This window comes from Mobula birostris, chromosome 14 (assembly GCF_030028105.1).
Source record: "Mobula birostris isolate sMobBir1 chromosome 14, sMobBir1.hap1, whole genome shotgun sequence".
Classification (NCBI taxonomy): Eukaryota; Metazoa; Chordata; class Chondrichthyes; order Myliobatiformes; family Myliobatidae; genus Mobula; species Mobula birostris.
Genome location: NC_092383.1, coordinates 76,762,591 through 76,784,310, shown reverse-complemented (window position 1 = coordinate 76,784,310; position 21,720 = coordinate 76,762,591). Strand labels below are relative to the sequence as shown.

The 21,720-nt window shown below is 41.6% G+C and overlaps 1 protein-coding gene across 1 annotated transcript in view; it reads right to left on the bottom strand.

Moving 5' to 3' along the window:
* The window catches only part of phtf1 (putative homeodomain transcription factor 1), a 29,329-nt gene extending 13,706 nt beyond the window's left edge, over positions 1–15,623 (bottom strand). The window contains exons 1-9 of the mRNA XM_072278711.1: positions 15,508–15,623; positions 14,812–14,872; positions 13,536–13,592; positions 11,347–11,416; positions 10,778–10,936; positions 10,519–10,675; positions 4,012–4,084; positions 1,876–2,037; positions 1,471–1,560 (exon numbers count right to left, since the gene is read on the bottom strand). Of these exons, the coding sequence (XP_072134812.1) occupies positions 1,471–1,560; positions 1,876–2,037; positions 4,012–4,084; positions 10,519–10,675; positions 10,778–10,936; positions 11,347–11,416; positions 13,536–13,592; positions 14,812–14,856 (813 nt within the window). The 5' untranslated portion in view covers positions 14,857–14,872; positions 15,508–15,623. The remainder of the gene's footprint in view (positions 1–1,470; positions 1,561–1,875; positions 2,038–4,011; positions 4,085–10,518; positions 10,676–10,777; positions 10,937–11,346; positions 11,417–13,535; positions 13,593–14,811; positions 14,873–15,507) is intronic.
* Between the last annotated feature and the right edge of the window lie 6,097 nt (positions 15,624–21,720).

Genomic DNA, 21,720 nt, shown 5'->3' with positions numbered 1-21,720 from the left:
TGTGCCCTCTCATGTTAGCCATTTCAGCCCTGGGGAAAAAGTCTCTGACTATCCACACGATCAATGCCTCTCATCATTTTATACCTTACCAACGTAAGCAAGTAATCAACATATTCTTGACAGATCTTCGGAAAGGAATCAATACTAATTTTATCTCATCAAATGTTAAATGCCTCTATTATGGCCATCTCACAGAAGAGTTTGTTTTTTTTGGAGAGTTCCAACCTACTTATCATTCCTACAAATCCTTTCTGATCAAATTTTTTTATTCAGAAGCTACACCTCCACCCAACTCCATCCGCTTGGTTTCACCCACTGACTCTGGGAGACCATCATGGAGTAATTTCCAGAATGCTCACTCCCGCCCTCTTTCAATGTATAGACTGAGAAAGACAAACTCCAACAGTGTCAGCTAGCCCCATCTTGGTCTAATAGCAGACACTTTGATAGGCCCGTGAAGGAATGTTGCAGCTATATAAAACCGTGGTTAGACCACACTTGAAGTATCCTGTTTCGTTCTGATTAGGTAATGTGGAAACTTTAGAGGGTGCAGAGGAGATTTACCAGAATGCTGCCTGAACTAAAGGGCGTATCTTATGAGCACAGGCTGAGTGAGATAGGGCTCTTCTTTTTGGATCGGAGGACAAGAAGCAACTTGATAGAAGTGCACAAAATGATAAGAGGCAAGAATCAAGAGGATAACCTAGAGGCTTTTTCCCCTGGGGAAATTGCTAATACAAGTGGACATATTTTAAAGTGAACGGAGGAAGGTATGGGGGGGGGGGGGGGGAAGAGAATGTCACAGGTCGTTGTTTCTTTTTAAAAAACAGAAATGTAGGTATGAGGAGGAGTGGTGCCAGGAGTGGTGGTAGAGGCAGATACATTACTGACATTTATGAAACTCTTAAATAGGCACATGAATGTTAGAAAATGGAGGGCTATGAAGGGTAGGAGGGTAGGATTAGATTGATTTTAGAGTAGGTTAAAAGGTCAGCACAACACTGTGGCCAGAAGGACCTGTACTGTGCTGTAATATTCTTTGGGCCCAACACATCAATGCAATCATGAAAAAAGCAAGCCAGCAGTTCTATTTCGTTAAGAGTTTGAGACTCAATGGAGAGCATTGTGACTGGTTGCATCACAGCCTGGTATGGAGCCTCCAATGCACATAATCACAAGAGGCTGCAGGGGATATACGTTCAGTTAGTCCATCATGGGCACAACCCTTCTACCATCTAGGGCATCTTCAAAAAAGTGGCAACCATCACTAAGAACCTACACAACCCTGAAGACCCATACTCAGTGATTAAGGAACAGCTCCTTCCCTTCATTATATTTTTGCACTCCCCCCCCCCCCCCCATTTTTGTAACATATAGATTTTAATATCTTTGCACTCTTCTGCTGCCACAGAACAGCATGTGTCAGTGATAATAAACCCGATTCTGATTCTCATTGATGCAGTGTCATACCGGATTTGGGGCTGCCGATTCAAACTCGGAGTCCTGCAAGCTGTCAGAGTCTCGCTTTGGAATCTCCCACCTTGGGATTCTCTCTCTGCCCTGTAAATAAAACAGGAAGTGATTGCAGTAACAAAGGCCAGACCTGCTGCAAGCTGCTCCAAATACTCGCCTAATGGCATTTGCAGTTTGTAATTAAATTGAGTGTGGGTGGTGTGAATTAAAAATATTTGTGGAGATGTGGATTTTCTGTCACGAGGGAAAACATGAGAGAGAGAGAGAGAGAGAGAGAGACAGAGAGAGAGAGAGAGGAGAGAGAGAGAGAGGAGAGAGAGAGATGAAGAGAGATATATATATATATATATATATATATATATATATATATATATATAAAATATAACACACACTGCAAACTACCTCAGAAACTGCAGCTGCTTTGACCTGTGCACTTCTTCGGAATCGTAACATTGTTAATGTCCCCTTCACTTTCTGCTGGCTTAGCAAATGCCGTGCTTGGCTTTCCGTTTCCTCACTGGAATTATCCTCTGAACCTCGATTTGCAGCTCGGTGCTGAGCATCCTGAGAACCAGACACAGAATTTCAAAACCAGCTATATCCCCTGTGTGGACTTTAGAGTACAGCGTCAGGTAAAGAAGTCAGGTTAGGAGCTAAGCTCTACCAGGAGCTGAAATTTATTTTATAACCCTTCTCTGTAATTACGAGAGAAGGTAGCTCATTATCAATCTACAGATTACTTTCAAAACGTTACGTACACACATGCACACTTGCCTCATTCTCACAATCCGATCAGGATCACAAAATGATTATATACAGCTATAGAAGGCCATAGTTAAGACCCCACTTGGGAGTACTGTGTTCAGTTCTGGTCACCTCATTACAGGAAGGATGTGGATACTATAGAGAGAGTGCAGAGGAGATGTACCATGATGTTGCCTGGATTGGATGGCGTACCTTATGAGAATAGGTTCAGCGAACATGGCCTTTTCTCCTTGGAGCAGATGAGGGGTGACCTGATAGAGATGTATAAGGTGATGAGAGGCATTGATTGTGCAGTTAGCCAGAGGCTTTTTCCCAGGGTTGAAATGGCTAAACCACAAGGGGGCATAGTTTTATGGTCACAAACAACAGGAATTCTGTAGATGCTGGAAATTCAAGCAACGCACATCAAAGTTGCTGGTGAATGCAGCAGGCCAAGCAGCATCTGTAGGAAGAGGTGCAGTCGACGTTTCAGGCCGAGACCCTTCGTCAGGACTAACTGAAGGAAGAGTGAGTAAGGGATTTGAAAGTTGGAGGGGGAGGGGGAGATCCAAAATGAGAGGAGAAGACAGGAGGGGGAGGGATGGAGCCAAGAGCTGGACAGGTGATAGGCAAAAGGGGATACGAGAGGACCATGGGACAGGAGGTCTGGGAAGAAAGACCGGGGGGGGGGGGGACCCAGAGGATGGGCAAGAGGTATATTCAGAGGGACAGAGGGAGAAAAAGGAGAGTGAGAGAAAGAATGTGTGCATAAAAATAAGTAACAGATGGGGTACGAGGGGAAGGTGGGGCCTTAGCGTAAAGATGAAGCCACACTCAGGTTGGAGGAACAACACCTTATATTCCGTCTGGGTAGCCTCCAACCTGATGGCATGAACATCGACTTCTCTAACTTCCGCTAATGCCCCACCTCCCCCTCGTACCCCATCTGTTACTTATTTTTATACACACATTCTTTCTCTCACTCTCCTTTTTCTCCCTCTGTCCCTCTGAATATACCTCTTGCCCATCCTCTGGGTCCCCCGCCCCCATCTTTCTTCCCGGACCTCCTGTCCCATGATCCTCTCGTATCCCCTTTTGCCTATCACCTGTCCAGCTCTTGGCTCCATCCCTCCCCCTCCTGTCTTCTCCTCTCATTTTGGATCTCCCCCTCCTCCTCTAACTTTCAAATCCCTTACTCACTCTTCCTTCAGTTAGTCCTGACGAAGGGTCTCAGCCTGAAACGTCGACTGCACCTCTTCCTACAGATGCTGCTTGGCCTGCTGCATTCACCAGCAACTTTGATGTGTGTTGCATAGTTTTATGGTGCTTGGAAGTAGGTACAAGGGGTAAGTCAAAGGTATGTTTTTCATACAGAGCGTGGTGGGTGCATGAAATGCACTGCCAGCAAAGGCGGTAGAGGTGGATACAAGAGACTCTCAGATAGGCACATTGAGTTTAGAAAAATAGAGGGTTATGCGGTAGGGAAATTCTAGGCAGTCGCTAGAGTAGGTTACATGGTCGGCAAAACATTGTGGGCTGAAGGGCCTGTAATGTGCTGTAGATTTCTATGTTTCTAAATCATCAATTAAACAATAGTTAAATTCTAAAGCCTTAACCACAGATTAATTCATCTGCAAACAAATGCATCTGGAATAAAATTGTATAAACTAGGTTGAAGTACAAGTCAGCCATGACTGAGCCAAAGCATGCGTTCAAACAACTGAATATCCTCTTGTTCCTATTGGTCTTCAAAATTTATGGATCAATCTTGATAGGCATGGACTACAGACTTACTCTCCCATTGTTGGACACAGGAATCGTAGTGCAGCGCCCAATCTTTCTAGATAAATGTCTCGATTGCGTAGTTCTGAGAACAAAAGTAAACACATTTCAGTAAACTCATAAATTCTTGGGACTAAAACAGTACCAGAGGTCCATGGAAAAGGACATAATAGTTAGGATCTAAGATAAGGAATGCTCATGATGAACTTCTAGTCTTATTATTTTAAGACAACATACTAAACTATCAAGTCTTTAAAGAAAAGGGCAAAGTGAATACTGAAATGCATTACTGGGTGGATTAGAAGAGAGTTCAAAGTGAATGATTTCTTGATCAGAATGCATCACAATTACTGAACCTCGTCCTGAAAAATGTTCATGTCAAATTTATTCCACATTAACTTTGATAAATGAGATTGTTAGACTTCCATTTCTCTTACAGCTCTCAACTTATCCAATTAGCCCCACACCCTGTTCAACCCTGTAATTTGCAAAGAAGAAAAGCCCAATTTGGCCAAGCTCCCATTGCTAAATTCTATCCATTTCCTATACAGCATGCACTAACTTAAAATTTCACCCTGTTTAAAAACCCTCTTTTGCCAGGTGAGTTTAGGGAGTTAGGTGCCAAGTTAAAGGACAGGACCTCCAGGATAGCAATCTCAGGATTACTACCAATGTCATGTGCAGGCGGGTTTAGAAAAAGTAAGATAGCACAAATCAACAGGTGGCTGAAGACATGGTGCAAGAGGGAGGGCTTCAGATTTATAGATAATTGGGCAGCTTTCCAGGGAAGGTGGGACCTGTTCCGGCAGGACGGTTTACATCTGAACTGGAGGGGAACAAATATTCTTGCAGGTAGGTTTGCCAAAGAGGCTCCCGTGGATTTAAATTAGATACAAGGGGAGAGGGCAACCAGAGTGTAGGAACAGATGTAGGGGAGAAGGAAGAAAAAGAAAATAATAAAGTTGTTTGCACCGTTAGTGATAAACAGAGAGTAAGAGGTGGAAAATTTCTTAAATGCATTTATTTTAAAGCTAGGAGCATTGTAAGAAAGGTGGATGAGCTTACAGCATGGATTGATACCTGGAAGTATGATGTTGTAGCTATTAGTGAAACATGGTTGCAGGAAGGGTGTGATTGGCAATATTCCTGGATTTCGTTGCTTCAGGTGTGATAGAATCGGAGAGACAAGAGGGGGAGGTGTTGTATTGCTTGTCAAAGAAAATATTGCAGTGGTGCTCTGGCAGGATAGATTAGAGGGCTCGTCTAGGGAGGCTATTTGGGTGGAATTGAGGAATGGGAAAGGTGTAGTAACACGTATAGGGGTGTATTATAGACCACCTAATGGGGAGCAAGAAGTGGAGGAGCAAATTTGTAAGGAGAATGCAGATATTTGTAGTAAGCACAAGGTTGTGATTGTGGGAGATTTTAATTTTCCACACATAGACTGGGAAGCCCATACTGTAAGAGGGCTGGAAAATTTACAGTTTTGTAAAATGTGTGCAGGATAGTGTTTTGCAGCAATACATAGAGGTACCAACTAGAGAAGGGGCAGTGTTGGATCTCCTGTTAGGGAATGAGATAGGTCAGGTGACGGAGGTATGTGTTGGGGAGCACTTTGGGTCCAGTGATCACAATGCCATTAGTTTCAATATAATTATGGAGAAGGATAGGTCTGGACTCAAGGTTGAGATTTTCGATTAGAGAAAGGCTGACTTTGAGGAGATGCAAAAGGATTTAGGAGTGGATTGGGACAAACTGTTTTATGGGAAGGATGTAAGAGAGAAATGGAGGTCATTTAAAGGTGAAATTTTGAGAGTACAGAATCTTTATGTTCCTGTTAGGTTGAAAGGAAAGGTTAAAAGTTTGAGAGAGCCATGGTTTTCAAGGGATATTGAAAACTTGGTTCGGAAACAGAGAGATATCTACAATAACTATAGGCAGCGTGGAGTAAATGAGGTGCTCAAGGAATATAAAGAATCTTAAGAAAGAAATTAGAAAAGCTAAAAGATACGAGGTTGCTTTGGCAAGGTGAAAATAAATCCAAAGGGTTTCTACAGTTATATTAATAGCAAAAGGACAGTGAGGGATAAAATTGCTCCCTTAGAGAATCAGAGTGGACAGCTATGTGTGGAACCAAAAGAGATGGGGGAGATTTTGAACAATTTCTTTTCTTCAGTATTCACTAAGGAGAAGGATATTGAATTGTGTAAGGTAAGGGAAACAGGTAAAGAAGTTATGGAAACTATGATGATTAAAGAAGAGGAAGTACTGGTGCTTTTAAGGAATATAAAAGTGGATAAGTCTCCAGGTCCTGACAGGATATTCCCTAGGACCTTGAGGAAAGTTAGTGTAGAAATAGCAGGGGCTCTGACAGAAATATTTCAAATGTCATTAGAAACGGGAATGGTGCCGGAGGATTGGCATATTGCTCATGTTGTTCCATTGTTTAAAAAGGATTCTAAGAGTAAACCTAGCAATTATCGACCTGTGAGTTTGACGTTAGTGGTGGGTAAATCGATGGAAAGTATTTTTATTTATGGTATATATAATTATCTGGATAGACAGGGTCTGATTAGGAACAGTCAACATGGATTTGTGCGTGGAAGGTCACGTTTGACAAATCTTATTGAATTTTCTGAAGAGGTTACTAGGAAAGTTGACAAGGATAAAGCGGTAGATGTTGTCTATATGGACCAGTAAGGCCTTTGACAAGGTTCCACACAGAAGGTTAGTTAGGAAGGTTCAATCGTTAGGCATTAATATTGAAGAAGTAAAATGGATTCAGCAGTGGCTGGATGGGAGACGCCAGAGAGTAGTGGTGGATAACTGTTTGTCAGATTGGAGGCCGGTGACTAGTGGTGTGCCTCAGGGATCTGTAATGGGTCCAATGTTGTTTGTCATATACATTAATGATCTGGATGATGGGGTGGTAAATTGGATTAGTAAATATGCAGATGATACCAAGATAGGTGATGTTGTGGATTATGAAGTAGGTTTTCAAAGCTTGCAGAAAGATTTAGGCCAGTTAGAAGAGTGGGCTGAAAGATGGCAGATGGAGTTTAAAGCTGATAAATGTGAGGTGCTACATTTTGGTAGGACTAATCAAAATAGGACATACATGGTAAATGGTAGGGCATTGAAGAATGCAGTAGAATAGAGGGATCTAGGAATAATGATGCCTAGCTCCCTGAAGGTGGAATCTCATGTGGATAGGGTGGTGAAGAAAGCTTTTGGTATGCTGTCCTTTATAAATCAGAGCACTGAGTATAGGAGTTGGGATGTAGTGTTAAAGTTGTACAAGGCATTGATAAGGTCAAATTTGGAGTATTGTGTACAGTTTTGGTCACCGAATTATAGGAAAGATGTTAACAAAATAGAGAGAGTACAGACAAGATTTATTAGAATGTTACCTGGATTTCAGCACCTAAGTTACAGAGAAAGGTTGAACAAGTTGGGTCCTTATTCATTGGAGCGTAGAAGGTTGAGGGGGTACTTAATAGAAGTATTTAAAATTATGAGGGGGATAGATAGAGTTGATGTGGATAGGCTTTTTCCCATTGAGAGTAGGGGAGATTCAAACAAGAGGACATGAGTTGAGAGTTGGGGGCAAAAGTTTAGGGGTAACATGAGGGGGAACTTCTTTACTCAGAGAGTGGTAGCTGTGTGGAACGAGCTTCGTGCAGAAGTGGTAGAGGCGGGTTTGATATTGTCAATTAAAGTTAAATTGGATAGCTATATGGACAGGAAAGGAATGGAGGGTTATGGGCTGAGTGAAGGTCGGTGGAACTAGGTGACAGTAAGCGTTCTGCACGGACTAGAAGGGCCGAGATGGCCTGTTTCCGTGCTGTAATTGTTAGATGGTTATATCCGTATTGAGTCTTTTGGTTTCCAATCTCCTGCCATTGGAAACAGTTTCTGTCGTTTCTTTCTCAGAGATCTGAGCATCTCAATTAAATATTCCTTCGGTTTCAAGGATAACATTATTGGCCTTTACATTATTAGTTCCTCAACCTGGTATTTCTTTAAAACTTCTTAAAGTTTAGTTTTCAGATTTGAACAAATCTTCCACTGAGCCCTAGCAATAAATTTAGAAAGGTTTTCGTATTACTTCCTTGCTTTTGCAGCTTATACATTTTGTAAAACCAAGGATCCCGATGCTTTTGCAAGAGTCCAAGTTAGACTGTGTGGATCACTGAACTCATCACAATTCTGACTCCATCGTAAAGCTATCCATTTTACTTGGTCTTTCAGCCCATCTAGTTCATGCCAAACTATTAATTTGGCTGGTACCATTAACCCACATCAGGACCATAGTCCTCCATACCCCTCCCATCTATGTACCTACCTAAATTTTTCTTAAACGCTGAAACTGAAACCACATCCACCATTTCTGCCGATACCTCGTTCCACATTCACACCACCCTCTCAGTGACCAAGTTTCTCTCAGGTTCCCCTTAAACATTTCACCCTTAACCTATGACCTCTAATTTTAGTGTCACCCAACCTAGTAGAAAAAAAATCTGTTTGCATTTACTTTATCTATACCCCTCGTAATTCTGTATACCTCATTCTTCTACGCTCTACGGAATAAAGTCCTATTCTATTCAACCTTTCCCTATAACTCATGTCCTGGCAATATCCTTGCAGATTTTCCCTGCACACTTTCAATCTTATTGACATCTTTCCTGTAGGTAGGTAACCAAACCTACACGCAATACTCAAAATTAGGTCTCACCATATCTTATACAACTTCAATATAACATCCCATTTCCTGTACTCAATACATTGATTTATTAAGGCCAATATGCCAAATCTCTCTTTACAATCCTATCTACCCAGTGACACAATTTTCAAGGAATTATGGATCTATATTCCCAGATTCCTCTGTTCTACTATACTGCACAGTGACCTACCACTTACTATGTTAAGTCCAACCCTTGTTTGTCTTCCCAAAGTGCAACACCTCACACTTGTCTGCATTGAATTCTATCAGCCATTTTTCAGCTCATTTTTCCTGCTGGTCCAGATTCCCCTGCAAGCTTTGATAATCTTCCTTACTGTCCACTACACCCGCAATCTTGATGTCTTCCACATATTTGCTGATCCAGTTTAACACATCATCATCCAGATTGTTGATACAGATGACAAACAAAAACGGATCCAGCTTTGATCCCTGTGGCACACCACTAGTGACAAGCCTCCAGTCAGAGAAGCAACCATCTACTATTACTCTCTCGCTTCCCCCGCAAACCAATATCCAATCCAATTTACTACCTCATCTCCAATGCCAACCAAATGAACCTTCTTGACCAACCTCCCTTGCAGGACCTTGTCAAAGGCCTTGCTAACGTCCATGTAGAAGACCTGCACTGCCTTGCCTTCATCAACTTTCCTGGGAACTTTTTGAAAAACTCTACAAGACTGGTCAGACATGACCTACCACGCACAAAGCCATGTCGACTATCCCTGATTAGTACTGTCAATCCAAATACTTATATATCTGGTCCCTTAGAATACCTTCCAAATTACCCACTACTGATGTCAGGCTCAATGACCTATAATTTCCTTGCTTATTCTTAGAGCCTTTCTTGCCATTGCCAGAAAACAACCTGTCCCAATCCACACTTGTCAGACCCTTTCTGATACTATCCAAATTAGCTGTTCTCCAATTTAGAATCTCAACCCAAGGACCAGACCTATCTTTCTCCATAGTTAGCTTGAAACTAGTGGCATTATGATCACTAGATGCAAAGTGTTCTCCTACACAAACCTCCATCATTTGCCCTATCTCATTCCCGAATAGGAGATCTAGTATCACACTCTCTCTAGTTGGGCCTCTATATGCTGAATATAGGTCCTGTCAATCAATTCCTCAGCCTCCCAAATGATCTGGAGTTTACTCAGTTCCAGCTCCAATTCCTAAACATGGTCTGGAAGAAGCTGCAGCTGGATGCACTTCTTGTAAGTGTAGTTGTCAGGGATACTGGAGTTCTCCTTGCCTTCCCACATCCTGCAAGAGGAGCATTCCACTATGCTGCCTGGCATCCCTATTGCTCTAACTGTGTCAAAAGGAAGGAAGAAAAATTAAATGGAAAAGTCCACTTACAGTCTTTGCCTCTCCTTGGTAGAGCCTCTATGAGCAAAGGCCTGAACTGCCCACTCTTAACACTGGCCCAGACCCACTGGCTCTGCTTAAACTTAACTTCTTTTTATTGGCCATTGTCAAATGCCTAATTATGCACAATTGGGAACAGTGGCAGACAGAATGTCCCGCCTGTCCCGCTTGCTTCTTTTAAACACCCTCTCTCTGGCTGCACAATCCAACAGCTCCTTGGGAACTGTGGCGTGCAGAATTGTATTTCCAAATTCTTATACTGACTTGAAACTGACAAAAATATGTAAATATTAATGATTTTAAATATATTAAATTTGGGCATTACAGGACAGTCTGTGTATGTTCATTTTCCAATGCATTGTTTGATGACAAACAAATTTGTTTACTGTCATCAAAATTCTCACCTCTTGCGCTTCCCTCCATTTGTGGGTGACTGCGTTTGCCTCTGGGTTGAGACTATCTGGCAGTGAACCGTCCCCAGCAGCAGCATCAGAACCATGGGGCTGACAATTTCACTGACGTACAACACTGGAACCAGCAAATATAAGCCGATTGCTATCACTTGAAATAAAAAAACAATATAGACAATGGATGATCCGCTTTATACAAAGGTGTAAACAAAATTGCACAGGGCATGTGTTGAAAAGTGTTCAGGGAACCCACCTTCTAAGATGTAGAGAAGCAGAAGCCATGCGAAGATGCCCAGTGAGGTTACCTGGATCCACCAATGGCAGAAAAATGGAAAGAACAACACCCGTACTATGCCTTTCCGTGTTAAAGCAGTCCATGGACTTTCGGGCTTAGCTTTGACAAAAGTTGATCCTAAATAATGAACAGAGAATGTATCAACTCTCAGAGAGATCAATAGAAAACATTTCAACAGATGGAAAAACTGAACACCTCAAATGGGCAATCTGATTTCAAAGGTACTTTCAAAATGCTGGATTACAAATCACTGCATACAGCTGTTCGACACAACTGGGCCATTTCTGAGGGCAGTTAAGAGTTAAGAATTAAATTATGGGTTTGGAAAATCAGGAGGATAAGATTCCTTTAGTAAACAACATTACTGAGTCACCTTTTTTGGAAAATACAATTGTTTTACAGTATTGCCACTGTTTATTTTATTAGCTAAATTTGAATTCACCAACTGCATGGTTGTATTTGAATTTACCTATCTAGTTCATGAGACAGAGACTTAAAATAGGAATAAATATTCTTGCCAGTCTCACCCCTTACAAGGTCCACATCAATCAGATCAGACTTTATTCGGCCAGTCTTCTTTGGTTTACTTCGCAGGCCCTGGCAATTAAGCAAACAATTCTATTCAACTTCAGAAGGTTAATTGCTTCTACGATAGCGATAGGACTGCAGGAGGCTGTGCTTTGCATGTTGCAATTACACTGAGCCCTTGGTGTGCCAAAATGGAGATTGCCAGCTACTCAGACTGAATCAATCAGGAAACAACAGTTAAATTTTGTTTGCAGTATTCACTCATACCTGTCAGTCCATAACATAAATTCCTACAGTTTTTAATATCACTGGCATGTGTCCTGAAATTTATTAATTTTGCAGCAGTACAATGCAATAATAGAAAAAAACTGAATTACAGTAAATATATTTTGCATATTTCCACAGAAATGACAATTACACAAAAATATCAGATGTAGAAAAGATTCACCGCTAACAATTAACTAAGTTTACTAACTACAATTCAAATAAATCTTTACTCCAATGAAATAACTCAAAATGAAAAGTTATTGGCTCCCAAAATGTTAAATTTAATACTGTCTCTCTACAGATCCTGCCTGGTCTGCTGAGTGTTTTTATTTCAGAGTAACAGCAACTGCAATCCTTTGCTTATCAAACGCTATGCTCCAAATGGAATTCAGACTGGAGAACACTCTTTGTAGTGCTCGCTGCGGAATTTCATGCAAAATAGTATACCCAAGAAACATGAAAAGTTTGGAATGACAAAAAAATGTTATCAATGATTCCACTTTAAAGGAACAATGTGGAGAGAGATTTTGAGACAATGAGGGAATTCACAGTCTCAACACCTAAAGATGTAGTAACCATTGGTGGAGTGACTAGAAACAGGCTTGCTCATCAACTGGAATCAGGGTGAAAAATATAGATCCTAGAGCAAGTGTTCCTAACCTGGACTCTGCGGGTCTCTTGTTTAATGGTATTGATCAATGACATACAAAAGGTTGGGAACCTCTCTCCTAGAGGGCCGCAGCACTGCAAGTGATTAGGGGAGATAACAAAATAAAATGAGGAATGTTAAAATTGTGCTGCCAAACTTGGCATCACATAGCTCAATGTACACAGGGGGAAAAGGAGAATGAGATTTATCTCAGGTTATTATACTTGTGCAGCAGACATTCCCTCCATCTGCCACACATGCAGTGGCCACATCAATGGCTAGAAGATGGTAACTTGTGTATAATGACCCACAATCTAAACATCTTGGACCACTAACCAGCAAGGCACACAGGTTCAATACATGCAAACTCAAAGCCAACAGGTTTTACTGATCATCTGGGTCAGGATGAGGTGGCCAAAGGTAAACAGGATGCTGCATTTTTAATTAGGTCATACTTGAAGCTGTGTTGACAACATTTGCTTAACCAAACACACAATATCCATGACATACACTTAACTGATTTGTTCTCAGCCCATTAAGCTATCTGTTACTCATACACTGAAAGCAGGAGGACTCTTGCCAGATATTGCAGAGAACTGCTGACACTTCTCCACACAGTTGCCATCAATTTTGTGATTTGCATGCAAATACTGAAGTCCTAGACCTTGAGCAGGTCTTGTGCAAGGCTTTGCATTCAGAATCAGAGCAGCTGATCTGCAAAACTACAAGTTTGCACTTACCAGAGAGGTCAAATTAGTGCAAGTAGATGACCATTGGCCAATCAAAGTCTCATTGTTAATGTTACTGATTTTATTTAAAATCCATGGACACGGTTTCTGCAACCTGGAACAAATTATCACTCAGCTTCAACTAATTTCTTAACATTATCTGTCCTGACTCTGTTTTGTACACTGCAATCAGCATTAGGAAATACACAACGTACTGGAGGAATTCAGCAGATCAGACAGGATCTACGGGTACCCAGAATGTTGACTGTCCATTTCCCTCCATTGATGCTGCATGACCCACTGAGTCCCTCCAGATTCTAGCATCTGCAGCCTCTTCTGTCTCCATCAGTAGGCACTAGCTCCTACTGCCCAATGGATTGACAAGGTTGGCCTTGTCTGCCTTTACACACTCTACTGAAAGATTTTGAAGAATACCCAAACCACATTGTCACAATCAGGAATGCCATCCAGTCTGACCTTACAATTCATCAGGGCTTTGAGAGATTAGGAAGAAGAGAACATTTTATCAGGATGTTATTCTTACCTTAATCTCTGTTTGCTCAATGGACTTTTCCCAGACTTGTTGATCGTATGCTCCAATCTGAAAAACAGCAAATTACTTGATGAAGGATTAGTGGAAACCTCCCACAATTCTTTTTGTCACTGCTACATTATATTATCTATGCACCTAAAACAGTTCACAAAGGAAAAGCTCAAAATATAGAGATGAGAGCAAGTGCCCAAGTGAGTAAGCAAGTCTGCTTGTTCGTTAGTCTGTGAGAAAGTTGAGATAAAAAAATGTGACACTGGTAGAATTATGTCTGAAGTGAAATACTGCTCAACTAGTCAAACAGAAGACCACCACCAACCACTTTGAGCTTGCTACACAGCCATCATCATCACCCGATGAAATTAATTATCACAAAACAAACCAGTCAGAGACATTTCTGACTATACTTTTCTTGCACTGAATTGGTCAGAGGTGGTCTTACCATCAGGAAATGGTTAGCAGGTTGGACCTCTTTTATCTAAAAATAGAGAAAACCAAAAGAGCCCTCGATGGAGGTCTTCAAAATAATAGAAATTGTGGTAGAAACTGAGAATAAATGTAAAACAGTTATGAATTAATCCAAACATGAGGAAATCTGCAGATGCTGGAATTTCAAGCAACACACATAAAAATTGCTGGTGAACGCAGCAGGCCAGGCAGCATCATTTATGGACTGGAAAGGAATGGAGGGTTACGGGCTGAGTGCAGGTTGGTGGGGCTAGGATAGGGTAAGAGTTCGGCACAGACTAGAAGGGCTGAGATGGCCTGTTTCCGTGCTGTAATTGTTATATGGTTATATAGCATCTATAGAAAGAGGTATAGTCAACGTTTCGGGCCAAGACCCTTCGTCAGGACTAACTGAAAGAAGAGATAGTAATAGATTTGAAAGTGTGGGGGGGAGATCCGAAATGATAGGAGAAGACAGGAGGAGGAGGGATCTGGAAAGTTGATTGCCAAAAGGAATATGAGAGGATCATGGGACTGGAGGCCTAAGGAGAAAGAAAGGCAGAGGGGGGAAATTATGAATTAATCCAGCTCCTTTAACCATGGGGTGGCTGACAGAACAAATGTATTTAAGTTAAATCTGCTGAAAACATGAGACAGAAATACAAAAAAAAATTGGTTAATCAAGATAAACATAACACGTAGGGGGCTGAAGAGGAGCATAATTAGTGGATTAGTCTAGCTGGGGCAAAGGGTTGATACTACACTGTAAATTCTATCAGAACCTATTTATGCCTTGCATTGTCCTTACACGTTGTGTGCATACCTTTTTCTGGTACCAAGTTATGGTGTCTGTTGTTTTCCAGGCCATTTGTTGTTCATCTTACCTAATTACAAACATACAAAATAAACTAAAATTCAGTTTTGGGCCTCAGCATGGTACTGATGGGATTCATGAAATTATCAAACGTAATCTCAAACTTACAAACCATACGTGATTTAAGAGCAAAACAAACTGCTCCCCCCACCAGAGTATTCTTTTACCTTCTGACCCTCCCCTCAACAGAATCCCATCCTACTTCTCCATCCCCCCACCAGAGCAGAGGTTTCCCTCCCTGTCTCCCCCCGCCCTTAGCTTGAACCCTTTGAACCCTCCTCTCCCCCCCCAGCACCAGAGCCTTCTTCCCAGTAACCAGAGCCCCCCTCCGTTCCACCTCCTGCCTGAACACTCCCCCTATATCCCCTCCCCACCACCAGACCAGGATCCTCCCTCCTCCTCGTCACTATCTAGACACTCCTTTCTTCCCTGCACCCTACCCCCTCCTCGCCCCTCACTAGGATCCCTCAACCATCTCCTCCCTCGCCCCTACCCATCAGGTCCCTTCCCATCTCCTTTTCCTCCCTTCTTCAGCCCCGGCCGGGCCGGGCCGCCCCATCTCCCCCTCGCTTCCTCCCCCTCCCAGGTACCGGCTAGAGCCGCGGCCCAGTCTGTTCCCGGTCCTGCCCCCGGCCCCGGCCTCACCTGCTCCCGTCTGCCCACGACCAGGCAGTGGGCCGCGGCCAACGTCTGAGATGTGCATGCAGCCCGTTCGTTGCACGAGAGGAAGAAGCAGCCGTCTATCATGAATATTGATGAGTGTTTATGCAGCGTCATGAATAGTAATGAACGAATATTTAAAAACCTCCGCCCCTTCGCCGCGCAAGGGAGCCGAAAATCGTAAATTTGCGTTCCAAGGTCCCAGTTTTGTTTTAATCATTTCAATCTCAACGCGACGTTAGATTTATCATCTTTGTGTAGCAAAGCTGGCAGTGCAATTGAAAACACTGACTTTATATCATAGGGCTGTGTAGCAAGGAAACAGGACCTTCAACCCCGCGCCTCTACAATGACCATATCCACGCATAATAACTTAAACCTAGACGTTTGCATTGAATCCATATCCCTGATCATTCAAATGTCGGTTCAATTGCCTCAATTATTATTATTCTTTCTGCCTCCACCGCCTCATCTGTTCGCTCCCGATAACAACTATTCTTTGTGAGAAAGAAAAAAATTACCCCTTTAAACTTTCACTTGATACCCATATCCTCTCCTTCTGGGCACCCTAGCATGGGAAAAACACACTGGCTATTATTTTCTTTTTCTTTCATGATTTTATATACCACTATTGTTTCATCTTTCAGCCTTACTCCACGGGAAATTTTTTTTTTCCGAAAATACTTTATTCAGAAATATTACAAAATAAAAATAATTACATACAGAAAAAGAAAACCATTCGTTGACTGTGAGTCCTTATTCAATACAGTTATTAACAATAAAATTTTGCGTTGACTCTGTTCATTTACAAATGAAAGATGTTTACAGTAAATCATGTGTTTACTCTCAACTCTTGGTCAAGTGTTAAGACTTATTAACAATCAAAATTTTCAACAATAAAGGCAGGCAATGGCTCTAATACTTTCCCAAATTAACAATTCCACCCACTCCTTGGGCACCATGTTGATTATCTGTCCACACCGCTGATGAGGGTAGGTCTCCTCCCCACCCAACCTCTCCCCCTCCTACGGGTGATGAACGTTAAACTGTGGTCCTTCCCCACCGGGCCTTCGTGGTGGCTGCACCAAGTTTGAGTGCATCCCTCAGAACGTACTCCTGCAGACGAGAATGTGCCAGTCGGCAGCATTCAGTCACGGACATCTCCGTCAGCTGGCAGACCATCAAGTTTCGGGCCGACCAAAGAGCGTCTTTCACCGAATTGATGATCTGCCAGCAGCACCGGATGTTGGTCTCCAACTTATCCAATCTCTCCTTATAACTCAACATTTCCAATTCATGTGAATCTTTGCTGCACCCACTCCAGCTCAATCACATCTTTCCTGTGGCGTGGTAACTAGAACCACCTTTTATGCTCCATTTGTGGCTCAACCAATGTTTTGGACAATGACTCAATGCTTTGGCCAATAAAGGCAAGCATGTAGTATGTCTTCATCTAGCCATGTCTACTTGTGTTGTAACTTTTGGGGAACCATGTACTTGTATCCCAATAATGCTTGTATCTAATCGGCCACACTCTCCAGGGCCCAGCCATGATCTGTCCACCTCCTGTCCTAGTTTAACTTCCCAAAATGTATCACTTAACATTTGCCTATGTTAAATTCCATCTGCCACAATCTTGCCCAATTAACCAGTTGACCTAGATTCTGTTGCGACCTTAGAAAACTTTCTTCCTTGCTCATTATACCTACCAGTTTTGGTGTCATCTGAAATTTACTAATCAGTAGAGGACCCAGCATCGTTCTCTGCAGCATACCACTGCTCATATGCCTCCAAAATGAAAAATAACCCTCAAGGAGCATATGTTGCCTCCTACCTCCTAGCCGATTGTGTATCTAACTGGATCCCCTGTGCTCCAACCATTTGTTAAAGATCACATAGACAATGTCTTCTACTTTACCCATGTCAATCTCCTTGATCACCTCTTCAAATAACTCAAATTCATGATACTTGATTTTCCAAGCTGAAAGCCATACTGACTCTTCTTAACCAGTCCTTTCCATATGCAAAGAAATCCTGTCTCTCAGAATCCTTGCAGTGACCTTCACACCACTGATACAAGGCTCACAGGCCCTTAGTAGAAAAATCTCTTCCAATACCTCAACAATCTTTTCCCTTGCTTTCCATAACATGCTAAGATACATCTGTCCACCTTTTCTTTCGTAGGATCTCCCTCGAGTCCTCCTTCATAATGTTGATATGCTTCAGGTTATCAGTGTTTTCTCCCCAGAATTCATGAGCTACCAAGCTATAGTAAATAAGATAAGAATACATTTGAGACTTTGCCCATTCCCCATTGATCCAGGTAGATTAAAGCACTGATCTTCAAGGGGTGCCTACTCTCTTGACCTATTTAAATATACATATAGAATCTTTTATGATTCTCTTTTATTTTATCTACCAGAGATACACTCAGTTGCCACTTTATTGGGTACACCCGTATTCTTGTTTTTAAATGTGTACATCTAGCTAGCCAATCATGTGGCAGCAACTCAATGCATAAAAGCATGCAGACTTTGTCACGAGGTTCAGTTGTTGTTCAGACCAAATATCAAAATGGAGAAGAAGTGTGTACTAAGTGACTTTAACCATGGAATGATGGTTGATGCCAGATGGGGTGGTTTGGGTATCTCAAAAAATCAATGATCTCCTGGGATTTTCACACAACACAATCTCTTGAGTTTACAGAGATTGGTGTGAAAAACAACAACAAAAAACCCAGTGAACGGCAGTTCTGTGTACGAAGAAGCCTTGTTAATGAGGGAACTCAGAGTAGAATGGCTAGGCTGGTTCAAGCTGACAGGAAGGTGACAGTAACTCAAATGACCACACATCACAACAGCAGTGTGCAGAAAAGCAACTAAGGCACAATGCATTGAACCTTGAAGTCGATGGGTTACAGCAGCAGAAGACCACAAACACACACTCAGTGGCCACTTTATTACATACAGAACATATCTAATAAAGCAGCCACTGAGTGTACATGTAGAATCTTTTGCAATTTGCTTTTGTTTTCTGCTAGAGATACATAATTGCTCTTTTACCCTCCAAATTTCCATAAGTTTTCATAATTCTCAGAGTATGGCCTTATGCAAGATATCCATTGTCTCCTCTTGATTTTATATATGCACAATTTTCTCTTCTGCACTGTGTATATGCTTGAATCACACCTCGCAACACAATGGTACCCGAACAGAGGACAGAGAAAGACTTTACCTTACATTTCTGTAAGAAATGTTACAGGATCTGAAGATTATCTGGAAGATAGAGATCAAAATCCAAGTATTAACTCACCAAACACATTCACTAACCACTGAATAACAATTGAGCTATGCTACTGATACGAGGAATGAAACATGAATAAGTGGACTCATCAATTAGTCAGTGATGCACTGTTCAGCTAGAGTAAATAGGATGGTGTTGTTTTGGAAAATAATTGGAGATGAAGTTAGATACGGAAACTAACCCTCTGTTTGAAATTGTCAATTAGCAAATGTTCATACAGCGAGAAACAGGAATGAAATAATGTAGAAGGGGATTTTAGTTTATCTGCCTTGATTAACTTATCCTTTCATCTTTTCTCTTTTACTTACTCATGTCCAAGGATTTCTGGTAAGGTTGCCATTCATTACATATCCCTTTGCCCTGAGGCAGTGATGGTGAGTTACCTTCAGACTGACTGCATCCACAGAGCGAAGGTACCATACAAAGTCGTTGGGAAGATTTCCAGAATTTTGACCAGCAAAGATGAGGTACTGGCAACCAACTGAAGCTTGAAAGCTGATGACATGTACCTACCAACATTATCCTTCCAAGCGATAGGTATCGCAGGTTTGGGAAGCACTGATAAAGAATTATTCCAGTTTATTCTGTAGACAGAACAGGGCACGACCACTCTCTGCAATGGCCAATAGGGCGTCTTTCTAAATGTTTTACTTCTCATCTTAAACACTGGTTTTAAATGCCTCCACCACAGGATACAGATCTCACTTATCTACCCTCAGCAGCCTCATTGTTTGTACACCTCCATCAGATCACCTCTCATCCTTGCCCACTCCAGGGATAACAGACATGGCGTTTCCAATGTCTCCTTATAACTGAAATGCTCCATTCCAGGCTGCATCATTGCCCCTGCATCTTTTCCAGTATAGTCACAGCCTTGTGACTGGAACTGCACACCCCTGTGAGACCCAACCAATGTTAAATAAAATTGTAACATGACATTCTTTGCATCACTGATGAAAGCAAACATCCTGTAAGCCTTATTCATCACCCTCTCAATATGTCCTTTCAGGGATCTGTCAACTTTTATTCCAAGGTCTTGTGTTCATCAACAATCTCTGGGGCCCTACTATTTGTTTATATCCTACCCTCACAACCTCCCAAAATGCATTACTTTTTGCTTGCTGGGATTAAATTCCATCTGTCATTGCTTTCCAGTTGATCAATATCACACCATAGCTATCGACAGTGCTGTTTACACAAGACTGGATAAAACTAATTGATTCTTTGAACTATTGCCACAGAATTTCATGTCTACCTGAAGGAAGATGAGACCTTGGTTTAAGCTCTCTTTTGAAAGATCTACCTCTAACAGCACACCATTCCTTCAGTATCACAGCAAATGCATCAACTTAAACGATTAAGTTTCTGGTATGGAACTTGTATTCACAACCTTCTCTCTCACAGAATGCCAGCTACTGAGCCACATTTGGCATTTTTCCATGTTATACAGCTTCTCTCAGCTCAGATTTCAGGATACAACAGTGAGCAGCTTGATCTAATCTCTCTTCCAGGCAGACAAAGAGGGGTTCTGGTGAAGTGTGATTTCCATCAGTGCCTATTATTAAACAGCCACAAGATGTCTTTGGACTCTACATGCAGGCTGAAAGATTCATTAGGTAATGAGAAAAATTAAATCAGAATATATTGTATTGCCCAACAAGTCCAAGCCATTATTTATTCTCTATATGTGCCTCTCATCCTTCATCACTCATGTATAGGGGCAACCTTTCTCTTGCATGCCCGTCTAGCAATCCCTGAGATCTGATTGAGGTTCTTCCTCCTGAAATGTTAACTCTTTCTCTTCCCACAGATGCAGCCTGCCCTGCTGAACATTTCCAGCAGCTCCTGTTTTTATTACAGATTTCCAGTTTTTTCTTTGGTGCACCCAGTTGGGCCCTACAGGGCACACATCTACCACGTTCTCGTTTTGAGATGGAGATGTTTCTTTTGGATTCCTTGTTTAATTTCTTGGCATCCATCTTGAATGTGCCCTTCCTTAGAAGTGGAAATTTTATCCCCTCAAGATTAATGCAAAAAATCTTAATCAAGTCACTTTTCAGCATTTGCTTTGCAGGAGAGACACACAGCCATTTGTCCTTTCCTGTTAAATGTAACCTTGCAGTACTGATATGATCTTCACAAATCACTTTTGCATCAAGTGTCTCTGTATTTTTTTTTAAAATGAAACTGCAATCAGAATAGTGCCGAGTGTTCCAACAGTGGTCCAACCATTTGATACACATTTAATATAATTTTGATGCCAATATGAAGCAGGGTGCTGAGCTCAGCTTCAATCATTAGTTCTTGGGAAATGTTTTGTGCACAATTGCAGATGCCTGCTGCTTTCCAGTGCTGGCATCAGGCAATCCATTTACTTGTGTCCTTATTTCAAGATCAACTGCTGAACTATTGCACACACTGGGAATGTAATCTAGATTTACGGTCACCAATTGTCCATAAATTCAATTACATCGTAGTCAGAAGACATAGTCACATTTAGCTTTATATTCATCTTGATGTCAATTAGTTAATTGCTCATTTTCTCTCTGTTCAGTTCTCAGTGAAGCCTCAGGCACGAGATAGGCTGAGCAGATAACACTAAGCTCAGAAGGTGCTGAGTTTAAGTTCCATTGACTGAATTTAAGCAGACACACACACAGGTAAGAATTTAAATCAGGTCATTAAAATTAAATTATGCATCTTGAATTTAGTGCTTAAAATGAGTTAATTAGGTAATTAGTATTAAGCATCATTATGAAAATTGCAGCTGGGGCAATCACCAGGGTGTATGGGACAATTGTCAATGGTTGAGATAGGGTATATTTCAGTACTTTATAAGAGTAACTACATTTCAAAAGTGCTCCCTTGGCTATAAAGTCATTTGATGTATCCTAA